This window comes from Anomalospiza imberbis, chromosome 2 (assembly GCF_031753505.1).
Source record: "Anomalospiza imberbis isolate Cuckoo-Finch-1a 21T00152 chromosome 2, ASM3175350v1, whole genome shotgun sequence".
NCBI lineage: Eukaryota > Metazoa > Chordata > Aves > Passeriformes > Viduidae > Anomalospiza > Anomalospiza imberbis.
In genome coordinates, this window is record NC_089682.1 from 52425104 (window position 1) to 52445180 (window position 20077).

Below are 20077 nucleotides of genomic sequence, written 5' to 3' on the forward strand. Positions count from 1 at the left end.
ATCAACATTCTGCAAGGAGGTTTCAGGATGGTGTGCCAAATGAAAGCAAACGATTTAGGCAAACCTTTTCTTGTATCCTGCATAATTCCAGCAGACTTCTTTAGCTGCAATGTAATATCTCCTCTTGTTGCCTCTGCTGCGCAGGTAGTGCTCAGCAATGTCATCAGGGTTACGCTCTCTGCTGATGTTCACCTTGGGGTCTGTCATGTAGGGGTCATCAAAGCTCACATAATGGTACTCGTACTCCCCACCCGAGCTCTCATCACTGTAGGATTCTCCTATCACATAGTCATAGTCTCCATCTGCCCGGGGAAGGCCAATTGTGATGGATGGCCTGAACTGCCGTGGGGTGAGGCTGTCACCCAGCAACTCTCCGTGCCTGGCTCTGCTCACATCCATTCTCTGGCTGCCCTCGCTGGCTGCCCTGGTGCCATCTGTGCAACACGGCGTTGCCGTGTGGTTGGTCCCACCTGGAAGCAACGCACGGCCAAACCCTGCTATGGAACTGCTGGGCTTTTTGGGGTTTCTACTCCTTGGGCTCAGCAAGTAGGTAATTTTTGCGTCTTCCTTCTTTCTCCTTCGGATCTTGATGAAGGTTCCAGACGAAGTCAAGGTATTGTTGTTTCCCTCCTTTCCTTTATGAGTTGGGTGCATGTGGGTCCCTTTCTGGTTTTCCTCCATTATATGTGAGAACCCTTGATACTTCTTCATATCCTCCTTATTTATGGATGCTGTACTGTTTCTGCCATGATTTAACTTACCACCAGCAGATTTATCTAAGCTTTCCTCTAATCCCAGATTCATCTTTGCAGATACCAAATTCCATTCCTCACTAGTCATTTTAGATGAGTATTTCCCAGCCCTGTGCAATGATGCTTCTAGTAAGTTCTTCACTACAGCAGGGCTGGAATTAGGGCTTGTATTGTCTAACATATATTCTAAAGAAAAAACATCTGCTGGTTTATCTTTGGATATCCTGGGTTCAGAAAGGCTGGATGCATTAGACCTATCTCCTACTATGAGGTCCAAATCCAGTGTCAAGTTAACTGTGTGCATGGCATTTTCCATCTTCTTTCCCTCCTCTTCCAGATCACCATCATGTTCATTTGGCAGTTGGCCAGCTCCCACCATGGCTTCATTGGATGTGTTCTCTGTATGATGCATAAAATGAGGTGCATCAGTCTTGTCAGAAAATGAGACATTTTTATTTCGGACATGATTTAGAAGGGCATTCATCTTTTGGACAGAGTAAAACTTAATGGCCAGTGAGCTTCGCCTTTTCCTTCTCTGGTGAGTGGTGTAATTTCCTCTTCCTGTGCTTTGCTCTTCATGTTTTTCTGGAAAAGGTTTACTGTCATTTCCACCAGCTGGAAGCTCTTCTGCAACATTCACTGGGCCTTCCCCATTGCTCAGCAAGTGTTCACCTGCAGACATGTTACTGTGAGCTATTTCATAGTTGCTTTGGCTTCTATTCTCAAATACCAAGTCAGCTTCTCCATCACTTGTGGAAACTAAAAATAAATCCTCTTCTGCTGTAATTGATGTGTGATTTGACTGGAATGTTTCGGCCTTGACTGGGGGAAGAGGAGTGATATGAGTTTCTAAGAACTTAGAGTTGTTTGTTGTTCCACTACTATTTATAGCTATCAGACCTGAGCCAACTGGCACCTCAGAACTCATAGCATCAGTGTCTTCATACTCCTCCCAGGCCAGGGCTGTAAGATTCTGTTTTTCTTCATCACCTGCTGCCTTTCTTGAGCCTCGGATGGAATAAAAAGAAGCCAGGTAATCCTGGTAATCTGATTCCTCCTTGTTTTCCTCATTTTCTTGCACATCTTCCTCAGCTGAGGTGGTAACAGCCTTTCTTTCAGTCTTGGTGGGACTTAAAGCCACAACATCAAATGTTTCATCTTCCTCATAGTCACATTTAGCATCCCTGAACCTCAGCCTCATGCCGTAACTCATTTCTGGGGTGCCCCAGGATGCCAAAAGCCAAGTACCTGCAATTGAAATAAAAGTGTTATGAGACTGGACAGTGTCTGTCATGTAAGTGGCCAAGGCAAACAGTTGGGGTTGCTTCTACAGCACCTGCTATAGAAGACTGCTAATCTTTACCTGGGATATTCATAAGCTTTCACTGCAATGAAAAAATAATTATTAAATGTAGACAAATAAGAGCACATATAAATACATCTAGGAGATGGAACTCTTTTCCTTAGATTAAGCTGTAACTAGAACCTGAATCCAAAAATAACCCATGAAAGAGATGGATATGATAAAGAAAGAAACAAATTAAAGGATCCTATGTTTAGATCTGGATCTAAGAGTGAGACCTTTCAAGATAAAGTTTCAATTTTATCCTGTCCTTACTGGTACACACACTGCTACATAGAACATTCTGAGCAGAGCAAATACATTCTGAGGCAATATTGGCAAACATCTGGCAAACACAGTATTTTAAAAGTTTTTGAATGAATCATGGATGATCTTTAATAAAGTATAACAAGAATAAAGCAATTTGAATTTCCAATCTGACACAAGCTATTAAACTGCCAATCTGAGTCATCTCAAATTAATTTAAAGGTTTTAATAATTCCTCCAAAACCTTGTCACAAGGTAAGTTCTCTATTGGAAATTAGAATCTTCAGAGAAGAAAATAAAATCTGTTTCCCTAAACAACATCAAATCAAGTTCTTTGCTTGTTATACCTTGCTTTTGGAACTAGCAGAAATGACAGAATAGACAGAACTAACACCCTGATAAACAGATTTTTTAATTAAAAAGGTCACATACAAATCTTCCTGCATTGATCAGCTTGAAGTGACCTGCACAGCTTTCCTGATTTCTAAAACCAGCAAATTTATCAAAGAAAATATGGCCTACATGGAAAGAATAGACTGCATACCAAAATCAAACAAAAATACAAGATTATTACTGGGGAAGTTTCCATGAAGTCTAATAGTGTTTTAATGATTCCTTAGTCTTGAGCAATACAAGCCACCTAAACATTTTTAAGGTCTTGATGCTGTGCAACACATAAAATATATTTCTTTAAAAAATAAGATATTTTAAATGGGATAAAGATACCTAAACCTTGAGGGATTTTAGAATGATCACTCAAATTGGACAGATTTCAATTACAAAGAATCTGTCCTTTTGGAAGTAATGCCTTAAATGTGAACTACATGGGTTCTGATGGCTCCTCTTCCAAGACATGGTGTTAATTCTAGCTAGGCATCGAGATGCATCCCACAGTCCAGTAACCCAGTTCAGGCAGGCAGAATTTACTGCTGCTGAATAACCACAAGACTAAGGTCAAGTGTAGCCATTTTGCCCATTAATGACCAGCAGAATTTGACAGTTTCAGCCCATTTTAGACTGCTCAGAATAGACAAGAATGTGGCAAACCTAGAAATTATACAATAGAGTTGATACCAGTTTATGAGAAGAATCCTGCCTTAAAATTATCATTTCTAACCCCAGTATTAATTGTGAAGTGAAAAAAAAAAAAAACAAATCACAAGATGACCAACAAAAAGAGCCTCAGTACAGCATACAGCTAAGTTGGTGTAGCCAGCAAGACTCCATGCACATGACTTGCACTGGGGAATGATTCAATGTTCTCTAGCACTGTGTTTATCAGAAGAATTTTCTCTCCTATTTATAGTCTTTATAGACTGGGGATTAAATAATGTCTTAGAAGAGCTGTCAAACACTATAATTCCACCACTTACCACCATTGTCCATTTCCACTGTGACTGATTCGCCGCTCATTGGGAAAAGGCTCAAAGTATCCTCGTATTTCCCTTGGTACAGAAAAAAGTGTCCAGCAAGGCGAACAGAGACAAGCTCATCATGAGTGCCAACACTGAAAAAGTGCCACTGAACCACAGTATCTCGGCAAAATCCAAGGATTTCACTGCTGTCAGACACATAGCCATTTATTGCTAAAAGAAAAGCAACGGAAAAGTGGTTTCAATATTTTTGTTTTAAAACTTCCCAGTCTTTGATGTCAGTGCACTGGACTCATGTTTGCACTGGAAAGAGACTGGCACAGGCCTGAAACCATGGTAATTTCCATCTCTGAAAATATTATCTCTAAGGAGCAGGGCGCTGCATCAAAATTTAGTTAACCCTTGCCTTTGCGTCAGGGTCCAGCGCCAGCCTAGCTACTAGTGGCAAGATGGGGGTAGGCCTTTTCCCCCTGGCAGCTAGCAATAAAACAAGGGGAAATGGCCTGAAGCTGCACCAGGGAAGGTTCAGGTTGGATATTAGGAAAAAGCTCTTCACCATATATGGAGTGTATAACTATTGTAACAGGCTCCCAAAGGAAGTGGCAGAATCATCATCCCTGGGAGTGTTCAAAAAACAAGCGAATGTGGCACTCTGCAATATGTTTTAGTGGGCATGCAGTATTAGGTGAGAGGCTGGACTTGATCTTGGAGGTCTTTTCCAACCTTTCTAATTCCAAGATCATTCCTATTTCTGTCCAGTGCCACCTTGGCACAGTCAGAAGTTCACTGACTCTCCGGAGGATTCCCCAATCACATGTACTTCTGAGAACAAGCAATCACTGAGTGCTCAGGTTCATATAAGCTTTCCTATTATTCATCTCAGTATCCCACTCACTGTGCATTATGTTCGAGTTATAGAACTTGGGATCATCCCTTTTAACAGTGGCTGGGTTGCTGCAGTACTCCTTGATGTTATCCTCTAGGTACCAGCTCTTATTTTCATTGAACACAGCAAACACTGCCTGCTGCTCCTCATCCGCCTTTTTCTGAAAGACAATCAACCCAGCAGTTACATTTTATCAGCTGATACATGTAAAAAGAACTCAATCCCACAATCTCTTTCTTACAATGTAAGCAACATAAGCTTCACCAGAGTCCTGGTAAGTGTGATCCAAAGGTTATGGGGAAGGAAGCAGAGGCTCCAGACTTCAATCCTACTACTGCACCCAACCTGCAGTGGAATGCTGAGCAAGCCTCTAGCACTGCTGATACACAGGTGGTTTATGACTGGGCTCTCTGTAACAGAACCAGACTTCTGGATTGACCTGACAAAGCTTCTGACATTTTTTTCTCTCAAATAATGCTTAAGTCTTTGCCAAGCAAGATTTCAATAACTGGTAAAGGGAAGCCCTCTCTCAGAATGCTCCCATGCTGTTTTGGTTGTTCTAGATTCATTGTGCCTGAGATTGTCAGATGCTGTGGAGTTGTCTGTTACAGAAAGACAGAAAGGAACCAGGTCAGATATTAATATCTTCAGAGTAGGAAAACATAATAGCAGCAGGAAAATTTATTATCAAGTCTAGAAATAGACTTTAAAGTCAGGCTGACCTTTTGTTGACCTTTCTTAGTGCTTGCTAAGAAACACAGAACATAATTCCCTTACTGCTGTGGACAGTTAGAAGACTGTTTCTTCAGGAGCCTATTGGTTTAACTGCTCTCCACAGAACAGTTCTCTAAAGGAAGTAAAACTAAATTCAGTGTAGAATAAATAGCATTATTTGAGCAAAATCTGCCCAAACAAGTTACCTGCACACCCTTTTGCGTCAGTGCTTCACTTTTACAAATCAGAAGTGGGCCAATCAATCCAGAGGCTATATCTCTCTCAATATTTACAGCACTGTGATACAGCCTTGTAATACATTGTGCATCCTGTGCAGTGGGTTGGTCTGTTTTAGTAATTCTCCACTCATAAGTGTACATATTCCCTGGTTCAACTCCTCTACTCTGGGTGCCATTGCCTAAGGAAAAACAAGAACAGTAATGATACAAACTCAAAGCCAGATCTTTATATCAAGCTGCACCTTCTAATGACATTGGTGTAGTTTGGCCATTAAAAGCTACCTTGAGATAACTGAAATTCAGCAAGAACTTTTGTCTCTCTAAAATCACAAACAAGAATAGAAAACTAACACAACAAAGAGGGTATTTGTCTCTGCTTTGCAGATAATACCTTGGTTTTTCTAAAAGGCAACACAACACGTAAGCAGAGGCAGAGCACAGAAATGAGGTCTCCCAGTCATGCACATTCCCAGCCACAGCACCTCCTTCAAAGCAACAAAACCATCCATAGCAGTTAGTGATATGCAAAAATATATTTCACAAATTTTTTACTTGTGGGATCCAGAGGATAATCAGCTCCTTCTGCATTCTTTGCAAGTGTCACTCCATGGAAATAAATGCTGTAGGGTCGACTGGCCTTATTTTTGAATACAATCTACATTGATAGGCAAATGAAAAAAAAAAAAATTAGGATTCAACAAATCCTTGTCTGAATATATAATGAAGTTACCACTACAGTAGAATTTGCCTGGTTTAGCCCAGAAAGTACCAGAAAGGCAAAAGGGTGTCTTAAGTATTGCTTGATTTATAGACCCAAAGAATAAATGCTGTTACCATTCTGCTGGACTTTGTAGACCCCACTGAGTGAAGTTCAGCTGCTTACAGCTGGGCTTTGGAAGGTCTAAAAAGAACAGTTGTTCTTCTAGCTACTAGGCATACACTATCTCTGGAAATATGAAGTTACAGACTGAAGTTCTTAAAAACCTTCAATATGGGAGAAAAAAAAATTAAAACCAAAGCTTGTCCCAGATTCTAAGACCCAGAGGGGATATGTAAGAAAAAGGGAAAATTTCTTGCCTATTCTTGACAAAATCATGATTGGAAAAAAAAGAGAAAGAGAAAAGAAAAAAAGGAACATGCTAAGCTCAAATTCAGAGCCACAGAGTCATGGTGGAAATTATAGAAGTTGAAGGTCATGGAACTTTGTGATGCATCATTAAATGACAACAGAAAGACAAGTAGATGTTGCAGCAACACAAGCTTGCTATGCTAATATTTTGTAGTTTCATGGTATAACCTCATGAAATAACATTTGTCATGGAAACTGAGTACCTTTGTCTAAAACAGCTGGAAAAAATATCAACATAAGAAACAAGAGGCTCATGAAGTTCAGCCTTACATACAAATCCCCTCAGAAGTCCACCCAGGTCTAGGGTTTTTTTCCCATTTTGGACCAGTACACATATACCAGTCAACATATATTTTACAGAGTGTGACTGAAGCATGTTTACATTGCAAAATAAAGCACAGTCATGGAAACTATAGAAGGAACACTGAAAAATGCAAGCTAAACACTGCTACTTGTGATCATACCTTTTAACAGGACCAATATTTAGAATATTAGCTATATTATTTGAAAGACAACAAAAATCAAACTAGTTCCTTTGTATCTCTGCCTCAATGAAAAACATGCTGTAGTATAAATAATCTCTGTATTTGTGTTACTTACTCTGACTTTATCATTGATTTGAGCTCTGATAACAGGGCCCAAGATTCCAGTTTCCTTGGGACGAGGATTTACCAGACGTTTAGTAAAGCTGGCATCAGTATATTGTGTAAAAATAGCCTTTTTATACCTTTTACCTATGAGATTGGAGAAGTTGTCCAAGTGTTGTGATTTATAGTGTCTTAAAAATAAAATAAAAGAAAAATGATCAACAAAACTTGAATAGTAGCATCTGTTAAAATACAAAATTAGTATTCAAGCAACTGGTAGAAATCTCACTGCTTGAAAAAAAAATCCAAACCCTAAAGTAACCTAAAGCTTTTCATCCCAAATTCTAACCTAAATTGGGTAAGAAGAATCTTAGATCATTACTTGCGTTTTGCATTACATATGACCAATTAATATCACAGTTTACATTTAACAGTGTACATACAAGTATGAAACAAACTGAAGCAGGAGGTATACTTTCAAGGTAAGACAGAAATCACTGTTCTTTTTCAAAGGCCTAGCTGAGCATGGAGGAAAAAAAAAATCAATTTGCTCACAGTAGCAAAGACTCCAGGAGAAATAAGAACACAATCTTAATCCCAGTCAGACACCATGCAAGTTAGTAGTGTTACACTGAGGTTTCAAATACTGAAATTGTTAACATTGAGAGAAAAACTAGAATAAACACTTGGAATTTACACAGAGCAACATGTTTGCTGTCACTCACACTTCAAAAAAGGATACTGAAAAGGGATAAACTCTGGAGTTTTGAACAAAGGAGGAAACATCAGAGCACTGAGGGGGTTAAGTAAGGCAGTGTGACTGGCAAAAAAGATATAAAAGTTTGTTCTGTGCAGTTTAAGAGCATATAAGGGAAGCAAATCATGCCAAAGGAGAATGAGTTGTGCAAACACTGTATTTCTAAGGAGGTATATGAAACTATAACCCTTAAAGAATAAGGAATTTGTTTTGTTCTACTTAAATCCTTAAAGATTCTTATGAGCATCAGCTTATAAAGGCTCGTAAAGGCACAAATAGCACTGGGGAACTGACAGATTGCAAATTTAACCCCACAGTGCACTGTACACTATGACATCATGTATGCTACAGAATTCCTTCTATTCCTTCTATTTGTCTTAAGTTGAGCAAAATAGCCCAATATGCTTATATATTATGACTTTTACTCCATCTACATTGGTACCATGCAGATGTCATTCATAGAGAGCTCCTTCTCCTGTTCCCTAAACACTTTATTGTAGTGAACTTCTAAAAACTTTTAATCTCCAGAAATATTCCCTCCCTCCTTCCCTTTCTCTTCCTCTTAAGGATTGTATATTTCAGCAGAATTGATGCTGGAAAGTATTTTAGAAAATAAGCTTGTATGCTACTTTGGACAATTCCTCAGTCATCTTGTTATTTTGGGCTCCCTGTGAGAGGAAAAAGAGAGTGTCCACTGCTGGGCTTCTTAGCGAAGAAAGTCAATGCCACTGGTGAGAGTCCAGTGAAGGGCCACCATGGTGATCAGAGAGCCAGAGCACTTGGCATAGAAGCAAAACTCCAGTTTCTTTAGTCACGCTAAGACATAGCTAAGGGAGCATCTTATGTTTAACCTCAACTATCAAACTGACATTATAGAGAAAGCAGGACCACATGCTTCACATAGCTGCATGGTGAAGAGATGAGACACAATGGCACAAGGTGCAACATGAGGAAGAACATTAAGATATAAGGAAAAACTTTTTCACTGTGAAGTTGCAAAGGTGCCAAGAGAAGCTGAGGTGTCCCTGTACTTGGAAACAATAAAAATGCAACCGCATAAAGTCCAGTGCAACTTTGCTGTTGGATACCAAGAGGTTCTTTCCAACCACAATTATCCTGTGATTTCATGTTAACATTCCCTGTTATACTGACAAACTATTATTTTACCTATCAAGGGTGTCTGGAATACTTGGGGCATAATCCCAGGTAACTTCTTCTGCAGCAATGAAATAGTCCCAGGTTTTGACCATAAGACGTTCTCTGTAGGAGAGACGATTCTTCTTCACCTCTTTGTCCCCACAGTCCCTTACAGTGAGGTAACCATGCATTCCAGCTAATTGAGAGGAAACAGGACCATAGTGATTTCCCATCTGAGGAACTCTTACCACTTCAGCTGTTTTTTACCCCCAAAAGGTATCTCCAGCTCTTATAAGAGAGATATTTTTCTCCATCTTTAAAACAGAATTCTGATCACTGCTGAAAGATACCACTTGCAAATGATGAACAGAAAATAGTTTCATCACATTGAAGTACCTTTAGCTAAAAGTACTCAGCTTCTCAGGAAACAGGTGGTTTCTTACTAATTTTATAGTGGTGTTTATCTGAACAGTTCACAGAGACTTAGGTGCTGGAGTATTGAATCACTGTTGCTCTGTGATATGGACACTGCAGTAAAGCTGCAGATAAGAACATCTTTCAGTTCACCATGCACTCCCAACAGAATGCCTGGTTCTTGGTCAGTTTCTCAGTGAAATGACAAAACCACCTGAAACAGATTAACTGTACTGTTGTTGAAAAACAGTGGAAGCCATTTGGGACATAGAGAAGGACAGCTTTACAGGTGCCTAATAACTAGATGTTTCCTTGCCTTGCAGGTGCTTTTGGACAAGAGAAGATATGAGCCACCTTCCTTCCTCAGTCACTGTCATGTTTACGGTGGTTGAGGCTCCTCCCACCAAGTTAACAGCAGAAACTCGGCGATGTTTTTGCTCCATGGACTGGCCATTGATATGAATGGAGAAGATTTCTGGCTTGGAACTCATTCCTATCAAGTGCCAGCTAATGTTGTCATATGCACAAGCCTCTAAATCTGAGAGAGACAAGAGATTAGGGTTCAGAATACAGACAAATCATGCAAGTTCCCCATGCAGCCTAGGTTTCAGTGAATCTCCACTGAAAACATTAAAAAAAAATGCTGTGATCCACGTTTGCAACAAGAGGAAGTTTCAGAAGCATGTAAATGGAACAGATACCAAAATCATCTGTCAGTGGAAGATAGATGTTTAAATCTGACCTGCAAGTGACAAACTGACTTACAACAAGCTGGCAAAAAAACAGAAAAAATACAGTGCCTTCTTTTGGAAAGCTGACCTGTCCTTGCTTGGGGAGTGAGGCGAAAATAGGGCAGGAAATGTAAAGAACAAAGCAAGGATCTAAGCTAAAGACTGATGTGGTACCTAGTGACAGTAACTACCCTCCTCAATATTTCCTTAAAAAAATCCCCACTTAAGACAGCTTTTGTATTTGCTCAATGGATGGGAGAGAGATATTAAAGTTTTTTCTCAGGAAAACAACAGAAAAGCACTAGCAACAGAACAGCCCCACTTCCTAGTTTTCTCACTTAACTGAGTCTTTTAATGATAACTGACTTCCCACTTTCAGGACGTTTTGCATCCAGTATGTTCTATATGCTGCAGAACCAACAATTCACTTAATCAAATCACTCTCTCACCATCAGCTTGTTAAAAAAAAAAAAACCACAAGGAGCTTATTAATTTTTTTTTAAGTTAGTAATCCTTTTCTTCAAGCAGAAGTCTTCTTAGAAGTAATCTCATTATTCCTATCAGTAATCTGGCATGACTTCCTTTCAGCACCACAGGTTTTCTTCCAAAATTTAGATGCTCACAGCCACATTCTAAAAAAGGCTGTATCCCATTTCTCCACATTCTCATTCTTGTGCATGAAAAGCAACAAAAGGTAATATTCAGTGTTCATAAATGTTAGTTTCATTTCAGATAAGCCAGAACAGTACCTGGTAACATTCCATCAGTATAGCCATTAATTGTATACTTGACTGATGCTGATTTTTGCCAACTCTTGTTTTCATCAAACACACCAAACATCAGTACGTATTCCCTGTCAAAATGTTTCTGTGACCCATCCTCATTTAGACTTCCTGTGAAGGAGAAACAACACGTCTTAATTTGAAGCAGAAATAAAGCAGATTTCACATGTAGTTGCATTATGTATATTTAATGAGCTTGTTTCACCTGTTACCATGTACTGGCTGAGCCTGATGAAAAAAAAGCCCTAAGAATGCTCATAATGTGATTTTATTTCGGGAATTACTTTTGGATTGGGTAACCACAAAATCAAAAGTCTGAAGTATTCCAGAGAAAATAAACATCATGCAATGAATTGTCTCAGACAATTTCTGGCAATGTGTTGCAGAGATCACCTTAAAGAAGGGGAGTGTAAAACACCTTCAGTTCACAATCAGGTGCTGCCCTCTCTTTTCAGACTGTGAGGCAAGGAGAAGAGTGATGGCAGCTTCACCAGCAGTGTGAACAGCACCTTTTCAAGCACTGAGGTCATCAGCACCTTTAAAAAGCTTAAAATCAACCACCCAGCAAACAACACTTACACAGAAAAGACTTCAGCAGACACTGCTTCACTGGATCAGTTACAAGAAACTGTCCTGGGTGATTTTGTGATACAGATGTAATTTCTGTAGAAGTAGAATTCATTATGGACATGCCACACAGAACTGGTGTGATTTTTACTGATTCTTTCTGTAGATTGCTCACATCAAAAACTTCCAGTTGCTACTTTCAAAACATAATCTTGCAATCTCTGGATTGCAAGAACGAAAAATTTGCAAATTTATTAATTATTCTACCTAGCAAAAGAGGCAGTGGAAGAAATTATCTTTAATGTATTTTATTTATGAGAAGCTACAAAGTTCTGTTTTTCTTCACAAGAGAAGCCTCAGATCAACAGAGGAATTTATCTACTTGCCACGCAAAGAACATTCAGGCAGTGCTTTAACTCAAAAGTCCACTTATTATAACCTTAACCATGTCTTAAATGTGTCAGACCATGGCTGACCCCAGCCAGCAGCCAAACACCCACTTCAATGCCTCCCCATCCCCAACAGGACAGGAGAGAGAACAGAAGGAACAAAAATGACAAAACTCCTGGGTCAATAAAGATGGTTCAAAGGTGAAGGAAAGAGGGGAAAACAACAAGCAATGCAGAAGAAATCACTCATCATCTCCCACAGGCTGACTGATGCCCAGTCAGTCTCTCAAAAACAGTCACCTTGGAAGTAAACACCTTTTGTTCTCCCCACACTGTCACTTCCTCCTCTACCTCCATTTTTATTGCAGAATGATGTTAATGGTAGAAAATAACCCTTTGACCAATCTGTTTCATCTGTTCAGATGGGTCCCCTCCCAACCTTTTGTGCATCCCCAGCCCACTGTTCGGGGAGGTCTGACCAGGAAAATGAGAAAGCTGTGACACTGTGCAAGCACTGTTCAGCAAAGCTCAAACATGGGTGGGTGTATTATCAATGCTATTAAGCCACAAATCCAAAACAGTGCCATATGAGCTGCTGTGAAGAAAATAAACTCCATGCCAGGCAGACCAAATACACAGGTATATTGCATGTCTACCAGACACAGTGCCCAGTCAAAAATCTGTGTTCAGAAATCTTAAACATATGCATAGTGAGCTGTTTGTCTTTGTTCTAGTCATAAACATAAATCCAAGTTTTCTTGAAGGTAGTGGTCATGCCAGTCCATCTCAAATTCATATCCTACTCAAGCCCAGAGTGCATGAATTTGAGAAGCCTGAGAAGGAAGTAGTTTCAAATATTTGCCCAGATTAGCTCAAGCAGCATGCCATAAAATATGCATATACACAGAAACCCAGAGAAATAAAACCCAAGAAAATTAGGAAAATAACAAGTCGTAGATAATGCTAAAAGCACCAATCATCAAAAAAATTTAGGAGAAACATAATTAATGCTAATGCAACTCCTTTGAGGTGATAAGAGTAGGTGTGTTCTGCATTAAAATGGGTATCTATGGGTGAGGAGAGTGTCCCTGTACAACCCACACTGAACCAGTGTTCTGTTTACTTTCAGGGAAGCTTTGAGGTCCAAGTCCATGCCGTCTAGCTACAGTCTGCACAAAATTTTTGACTCAAACTAAATCAGGCTAAATAACTCACAGCACGTTCACCACAAGAAGGATATATAATTTGGAAAAACCTTGGATTTAAGGGACCAGTAAGTAGTTTAAGTACTTTACATGGTGGCATGTTGTTTCAGTTGTCCTTCAAACCAGGGATATGTATCTAGCAGCTATTTACAAGTGCTACAAGACACCAGTTATTAGTGGAGATGGAATTCAATGGTTCATTCTGCTAAAATCTATAGTCTCTGTCACATGCAAAAACAATTTCAAGACTTATGACCTGTTCAAATTTGGCCATATCTTCAAATGACTAGCAAAAGACACACTGCTCTGCAATTTTAAAGCCATGTTACAGAAGAGAGTGTTCCAGGCTCTTGATCAGACAACCTTTAAAAGACAATGGGTAAAACAATTATTTCCTGCCTTACTCTCTGAAATGGGCAAACCATTTTGAATGAAGTTTTAGAAAATATTTATTCTTAGACAGGAAATGTGAGGTCATATACTTAGCAGTTAAGCAACTGCAAATGCAACCAGTGCAGGCAAATGTATCTATATATTAATGTTTTCTGCCCATCCTATAATTATAGGATGGAACGCCATAAAAGCTGGCATTTAAAAAACTGTAACATTTAAAAGAATGATGTTAAAAAACATTTGTTTTGCACTGCATGTAAAGATGTGAAAAAGAAAATAATATATCTTCTCTCATACATTATCATCTTTGTTAATGAAAATATATTACCTTATAGTAGTCTTACAGCGTTCATTACCTTTCTTACAAATCAACAATGCTCCAATCAGACCAGAGTTAAAATCCATCGCCATGTTCTCATGAGAATAGTAAGCATAAGTAAGACAAGGAAGGTCAGCTTCTCTTGGACCAACTTCTTCCAATATATCCCACACATATGTGTAGAGCTGGCCTGGAAGTACAGCATCATCTCGTTTTTCTGCAGGTAATGTTCTGTCATCATACAGGGAGCCTGCCAAGAAAAGTCAGTAGAGTGGCATGAAGAAAAAGAGCAATTAAAATGCTTGGAATATCTTCCTACAATCAGCTCCAAAAGCTTGGTTTGATCTTGTTTATATGATATAATTCAGCTTCAAAGAGATAACTCATGATTCCACTCACACATTGTTGAGAGTAGCATGGGTAGAGTAGCTATTCCACCACCATCCTGTTTCTTACAGATTGAAGATTTCCTAGAAGTATCATCACTGCCAAAAGGTCGGGCTCTTCATCAGTCTGACTCTTCATCAGTCTGACTAAGGTTAGGATGGGATGAAGGTTCAGACTCTGCTCACTGGTGCTCTGCAGAGGAATGCTGCCCATCCTGTCACCTAACTGTCTCTCATAAAGCCACTGCATGGGCTGGCACTGACTTGCTGCCTTAGGCCTTTTTCATACTGCACATCCACATATGGAGGCAGGAATAGCTCATGTCTGTGCCTGCCATATCCAACAGATCTGCAATATGACAAAGGGGAGACAGAGAATTGAAATCCGAAGTGCAAAAGGTGCGTTAATTAATAAGACAGTCAAACTGAACTGCCCATCACTTTCCAATGAAATGTTCTGTTCAACTCCATGAGATGGATTTGCAAAACTCCTTTTGCACCCACACAACAACCAAAGCCTTGCATGAATTTGTAAACTGTGGGTCAGAGCTCTGGCTCAGCACCCAGGGCAGGGCAATCCAAGAAGCATGAGCAACCAAACTCACTTTGAGCTGGTATAGATATTTTACAGTCCATTTGGTCATAGTTTATCATCTCTTTTTGCTGGTCTCATGAGGGTGTGGAGCAAAGCACCACAAAGCTGAGCATTAAATGCTGAGTATCAGAACAGCATGATCAGCACTGTTAGGAAACTGTGCTCATGGCACTCATATTCCTAGTGTTAAACTGATGAACAAGAAAGGAGCTAACAACAGAGGTGAAGGTGTAATCCAGGATCAACAGATATTTGTGTTACACATAGCTTCAAACATTGATCTGGACTTCTGTCAACATTTCATGCAGTAGTCTACAAGCAAATGAGCAAAACATGGAATTTCTACAGTATTTACCTTCTTCATTCTTGCTGTAAACTAGGCCTTGAGGATGAATACTGACTGGCTTGTCAGCCATATTTTTAAGGTGAACCACTAAAGTATCTCCCACTTCAGCACGCAGGGTTGGTCCCAGAAGTCCTGTAGTTATTCAAGATAAAGAAAGAGGAAAATATTAATAAAACAGTATGTTCAGTGAATCAAAGAATTTTCTCCCCCTTTAGAAAATATTAGCTCTCAAAGTACAAGTCCCCAAATTAATGCAGAGAATGTAATAACACTGCAATGAAGATTTACCCATAAAAAGGCATATGGGAACTTAAAGCCTATAGTGCATATTCCAAAATGTTACACATTTTGCATCTGGCAACTAGCACTTAAAAATCATGGGAAAATAAGGGGGGAAAAGTTATTTACAGATACACAAACTCTATCAAAAGATTCATCCTGAGTTTCACTGAAAATTTCTAGACACCTTTCACATATTATTTTAAATAGTTTTAGAAGATAAACATTTTATAGTTTAAGAGTTTAGAGAAAGGCATCAAGCACATTAAGTAGCACTCTGAATGCCAGAAGTCACAGAACAAAGAGATCTTTCGATTCCCAAATGTTATCCAAGTAAATAATCAGTTCCACACTGCAAATTTCTTGAAGCATTTCCTGCAAAAGATTTCAAGAGCTTGTATCCCTACTCCCCATGTTGCAAAAATAAGCTATTGAAAAAGCTGTTAAGACAACTTTTGGCTTGTTAGTCTCTTTTTTTGTAAACTATTTTATATATATTTAGTTTCAGGCCTTAGGCTCCTTCACAATGAATTCATAGTGCCATTACTGTGGCTGTGCCAAATCTAAATGCATGTGGTAAATCTCATCAGATGCTGAAAACAAAGGGAACAACTTTGTATGGTGCAACTGTTTGCAGACAGCCACATCCTCTGAAAGCCCAACGGCCTTTGGAAGCCTCATTCCTGCACTGTAGAGACCTCATGTCCTGTGCCTATTTGATTTATGTGCAAAAATGAACGGAAAAATACAAGCTTGCTTAAGTTGCCACTGGCTTTAAAATAAGGAACAAATGAAAATACTCAAAACATTTCATTCCTCTTTACCTGCAAATGTATTTGCTGGTTTTTCTTTTTTAAAATCCACTTCATATTCTCTGTAAGAAATTTTCTTAAACACAGGATCTGAATGTTCCAATCTGAAACCAAAAGTTACAAAAAATACTGAAAGAACAAAGATTCTCAGAGATGCCATTACTGTTTGATGGAAATTTCAAAAAATGAATCTTGGAAATATATTTAATCACTTGCACATTTTGCTGAAGGCAAAGCACACAGTCCAACTCTTTGTAGTGTCTTCACTTCTCCCTCTTACTCTATTGAATTTATGATGTTCCCGAACCAGATAATGTCATACAGGGCATCCAATATCCATACCTAGAACAGTTCACCGCTGATTTCACTGGTGGTTTTTATGGATCCTTTTGATTCTACAAAGGCATAAAGATGCCTTTGTTTTGTCCAAGACACAGGAAGGTGTCTTAACCATACTTAACCTAGAAAGCATCTGACAAGACAGAGTGAAAGAAACCTGAATTTCTGTTTGTTCAGCCCTATGTTTGAACTTTAAGACTCACCAGAAGGGTTTTACAACAGCATTAACAGCAAGCTCCTGTCACAGGAATGACTCTGAAGGCAAGCACAAAGCTGTTCTCTGACAACAACTAAAGATGTCACGGCAAGTTAGAAAATGAGAAACACTGCAAAGTGCCCATAGTCTTGTTACATAAACAATTTGGCACCCAGGAGACCACATAATGTTTTCTTAGAAATATTTAGGCAAGCAGAAGGAAACCAGCAAATGACACTTCTGCAATGGAAATAATGACGAGAAAAGGGTTAAAAGGATAACAGCCCTTCACATTTATTGGTTGATTTACTATAGGGTTTATGATGACTGAATCCAACAGTAATTCCACTTGTTCTCTTTATAATGCCCTTTCAGGCATGTTGGACAGTGAGGAGCTGATGGGCTGCTCAAGCATGGGGAGGCTGAGCAGAGAGAACCCACTTCAGTGACATCCACAGTCCAAAAGGGGGAGATCTCTTGTAAATTCCTCCGCAACCCTCTCTCGCCACAGCAGTCAGGCAGAAGCAATTGGTGCTTCAATTAATTCCCCCCTCCATAAAGTCACTGATAAAATTTTGTTTAACTCCTTAGGGAGAAGGATGAGATCCATAATCTTCATTGACAAGAGCTGCCCTAATGTGGCAATGTTCAAGAGAATATGCACATGAGACTGCAGGGTAGAAGAGGAAATTTATCAGTGCCAACTGAATAGTGAGGAGGAATTAAATACCTACTGCATTAACACTTCAGAAATTTCACACTACACAAGCAGGTCTAGTTACAGGACTTTTAGGAATTGCAGCAGCAACACTGCAAAATGCACATAAAATACATTTTCACTTTGTGCTGAAGTGCCTTATAAATAAATAGCACTTGTACATAGCAACAAACCTCTGTGAAGATAAAAACTGACACTCAGAGAAATAAGGCATCCTTTTCTAGCCAAAATTAAGGAAATAGTTCAGGAAGAGTCCATTTTCCTTTTAGCATCTCAAGTTATTTAGAAATAGAAGCACCAAAGTATCAGATTCTTACACTGCATATAGACATTCAGCTTCTACTGAAATCAGCACAAGTTACATACTCCAATACCTTTGGAATCCAAGCCATTAACTCTTCATTAGTGAGTATATTTGTGTTGTGAGGTTTGTTTTTCTATTTTGGATGTGTTTTTTTAGTTGGTAGTTTTGTTGGGTTTTGTTTGCTTGTTTGTTTTGGGTTACAGTGAAATTTCTAGAAGCTCTATAAAATTCATTAGACCCATTTGGGACGTGACTTGCTCTAAATACTTAGGCAAGGAAACTCAATAGACTCATATAAAATACTGCTGGGTTATTTCAGAGAACTTCAGCTGAGGTTTTAAATGGTCTTGTGAGTCTCTACTGCATGAAAAGACTCCCTCCACAATGTGAATTTAACCAAACAGCAGTTGATGCTTACATTGATGCGCCCAGTGTAGAAGAGAATGAAGTTTTAACTAGTAAATTCATATGTCCAGGTCAATACTTAAATGGCATCTGCCTTCATGTTCCTACCTTTAAATCCTATTTTCTTCTGTCTTGGCAGTTTGACATTATGTTTATACCAGCTCTATTAATTTTTTGAGGGGGTTTTAGAAATCACAGAAGCTTTGTTATAATTAGATCTTGGAAAAAGAAAAAAGTTAGAAAGTCATAATCTGAACTGGAAGTATCTTTTGCAATACATGTTTAGGAAAAAAAATCATAAACAAAAAAAAAAAAAAAAAGCAAGTCATCCACCTAGATATAAATACATATATATAAAAGTAGCAGTAGAAAAAATACTTTTAATGTAGGTGGACAAGTAATTTTTAATTAATTTTAATGTTTACTTTTATTACTTTTCCCTCCTAATTTAAACAGGACTTGAAATTACATTTAAATTCTGAAATCTGCAGCAGTGCACCTGCAGTGTTTATAATCCTATGGACAGTAGTAGTAACAAAAATAACATATTTTATATTCTTGATTGGTGGATGCAGGTAGGCTAGCCACTGTGCAATGCTAGCTGAAAAAAATAAAATCAGTACTTTCACTTAATGAAGCAGAGTAATGCTTGATCTTAACGCCTTTACTCATCAGAACTCAGAATGTACATTCACAAAAGTCCTGAACAACTCAGAAATGGTACAGCTAGTTCCAAACTTCATCTAGCTCTGATTTAAGTGAAAGTGATAGCATCAAAACTGGAACATAATTATTCCTTCAGCAAATTCTAATGTATTAAAGTTTTTGAAATCTTACCAAACCATGGCTCAACTTAACATTGCTCAGCATCCATGTACCTAAAATAAATACATTAAAAAAACCCAAACAACCAACATAAAGTTATGCAAAAATGACAAAAGCAAGTCCTGGAGCTAATTTAACAGAAGTGCTCTGAAAACATAAAAATAATTCTATCCATTAATGCAGCAAATAAAAGGAGCTTTTAATATGTCACAGGCTCTAGTTCAGATCATACTGTTTAAGGTCAACCAAGTTCCTCTGAAATCAACAGATTGGGCTCCAAAGTCCTTCTGGGCTCTACAGTTCCACAAGAGATGAGAGACAAAAATCACTTTTCAGTCCCAAGGTAGGACTAATTTCATCCCTCTTATCCTGTACTTTGTTACCTGGACTTCTCCTCAGGTTCTGGTTTGTAGGTCCAGCTGGTGATCTGTGCAGCTATATAGTGCTCCCTGATCTTCACAGCTCCCACCACATGCTGCTGTGAGTCTGGCCACCATGAACCAAGCAGAAGCAAGAGAAAAAGCTGCAAGCAGTGCAGTGTCATGGTAGAGATGCCTGTTAAAGCTGCTCTGGAAGACAAGGCAGAAACCACTGCTTTTATTGCCGTTGCTGCTTCTAACTTCCCCTCAGAAATGTAATAATTATGATGCAACAGGGTAACAACATTTGCTATGCTCAGGTCATTGCTCTTCACCTCCGCCTCCCCTTACTGACAGGGATCCAATAGAGATAAAAAACTGTTTAAACTACCTTCCCCTCCTCCACATGCCTCCAGCAAGAGACAAGCACCAAGGAGAAGCAGCTTCAGCCCCATTAGGTGGTTGGGTCATTGTGTACTGAAGCAGCAGGATATCAGAGGCAGAAGATTATTTAGATTACTTCAATTACA

General features: G+C 39.0%; 1 protein-coding gene and 1 long non-coding RNA gene across 2 annotated transcripts in view; one reads left to right on the top strand and one right to left on the bottom strand.

Moving 5' to 3' along the window:
* Nucleotides 1-19862, bottom strand: part of F5 (coagulation factor V) — a 32902-nt gene extending 13040 nt beyond the window's left edge. The window contains exons 1-13 of the mRNA XM_068181041.1: nucleotides 19572-19862; nucleotides 16414-16505; nucleotides 15320-15442; nucleotides 14021-14233; nucleotides 11078-11221; nucleotides 9914-10135; nucleotides 9214-9379; nucleotides 7303-7480; nucleotides 6126-6228; nucleotides 5541-5752; nucleotides 4630-4780; nucleotides 3735-3947; nucleotides 65-2000 (exon numbers count right to left, since the gene is read on the bottom strand). Of these exons, the coding sequence (XP_068037142.1) occupies nucleotides 65-2000; nucleotides 3735-3947; nucleotides 4630-4780; nucleotides 5541-5752; nucleotides 6126-6228; nucleotides 7303-7480; nucleotides 9214-9379; nucleotides 9914-10135; nucleotides 11078-11221; nucleotides 14021-14233; nucleotides 15320-15442; nucleotides 16414-16505; nucleotides 19572-19732 (3914 nt within the window). The 5' untranslated portion in view covers nucleotides 19733-19862. The remainder of the gene's footprint in view (nucleotides 1-64; nucleotides 2001-3734; nucleotides 3948-4629; nucleotides 4781-5540; nucleotides 5753-6125; nucleotides 6229-7302; nucleotides 7481-9213; nucleotides 9380-9913; nucleotides 10136-11077; nucleotides 11222-14020; nucleotides 14234-15319; nucleotides 15443-16413; nucleotides 16506-19571) is intronic.
* LOC137468868 (uncharacterized) lies at nucleotides 478-10532 on the top strand. Its single transcript, XR_010996221.1, has 2 exons — nucleotides 478-613; nucleotides 9921-10532. It is a non-coding gene; the product is annotated as an uncharacterized lncRNA (long non-coding RNA).
* Nucleotides 19863-20077: the final 215 nt, after the last annotated feature.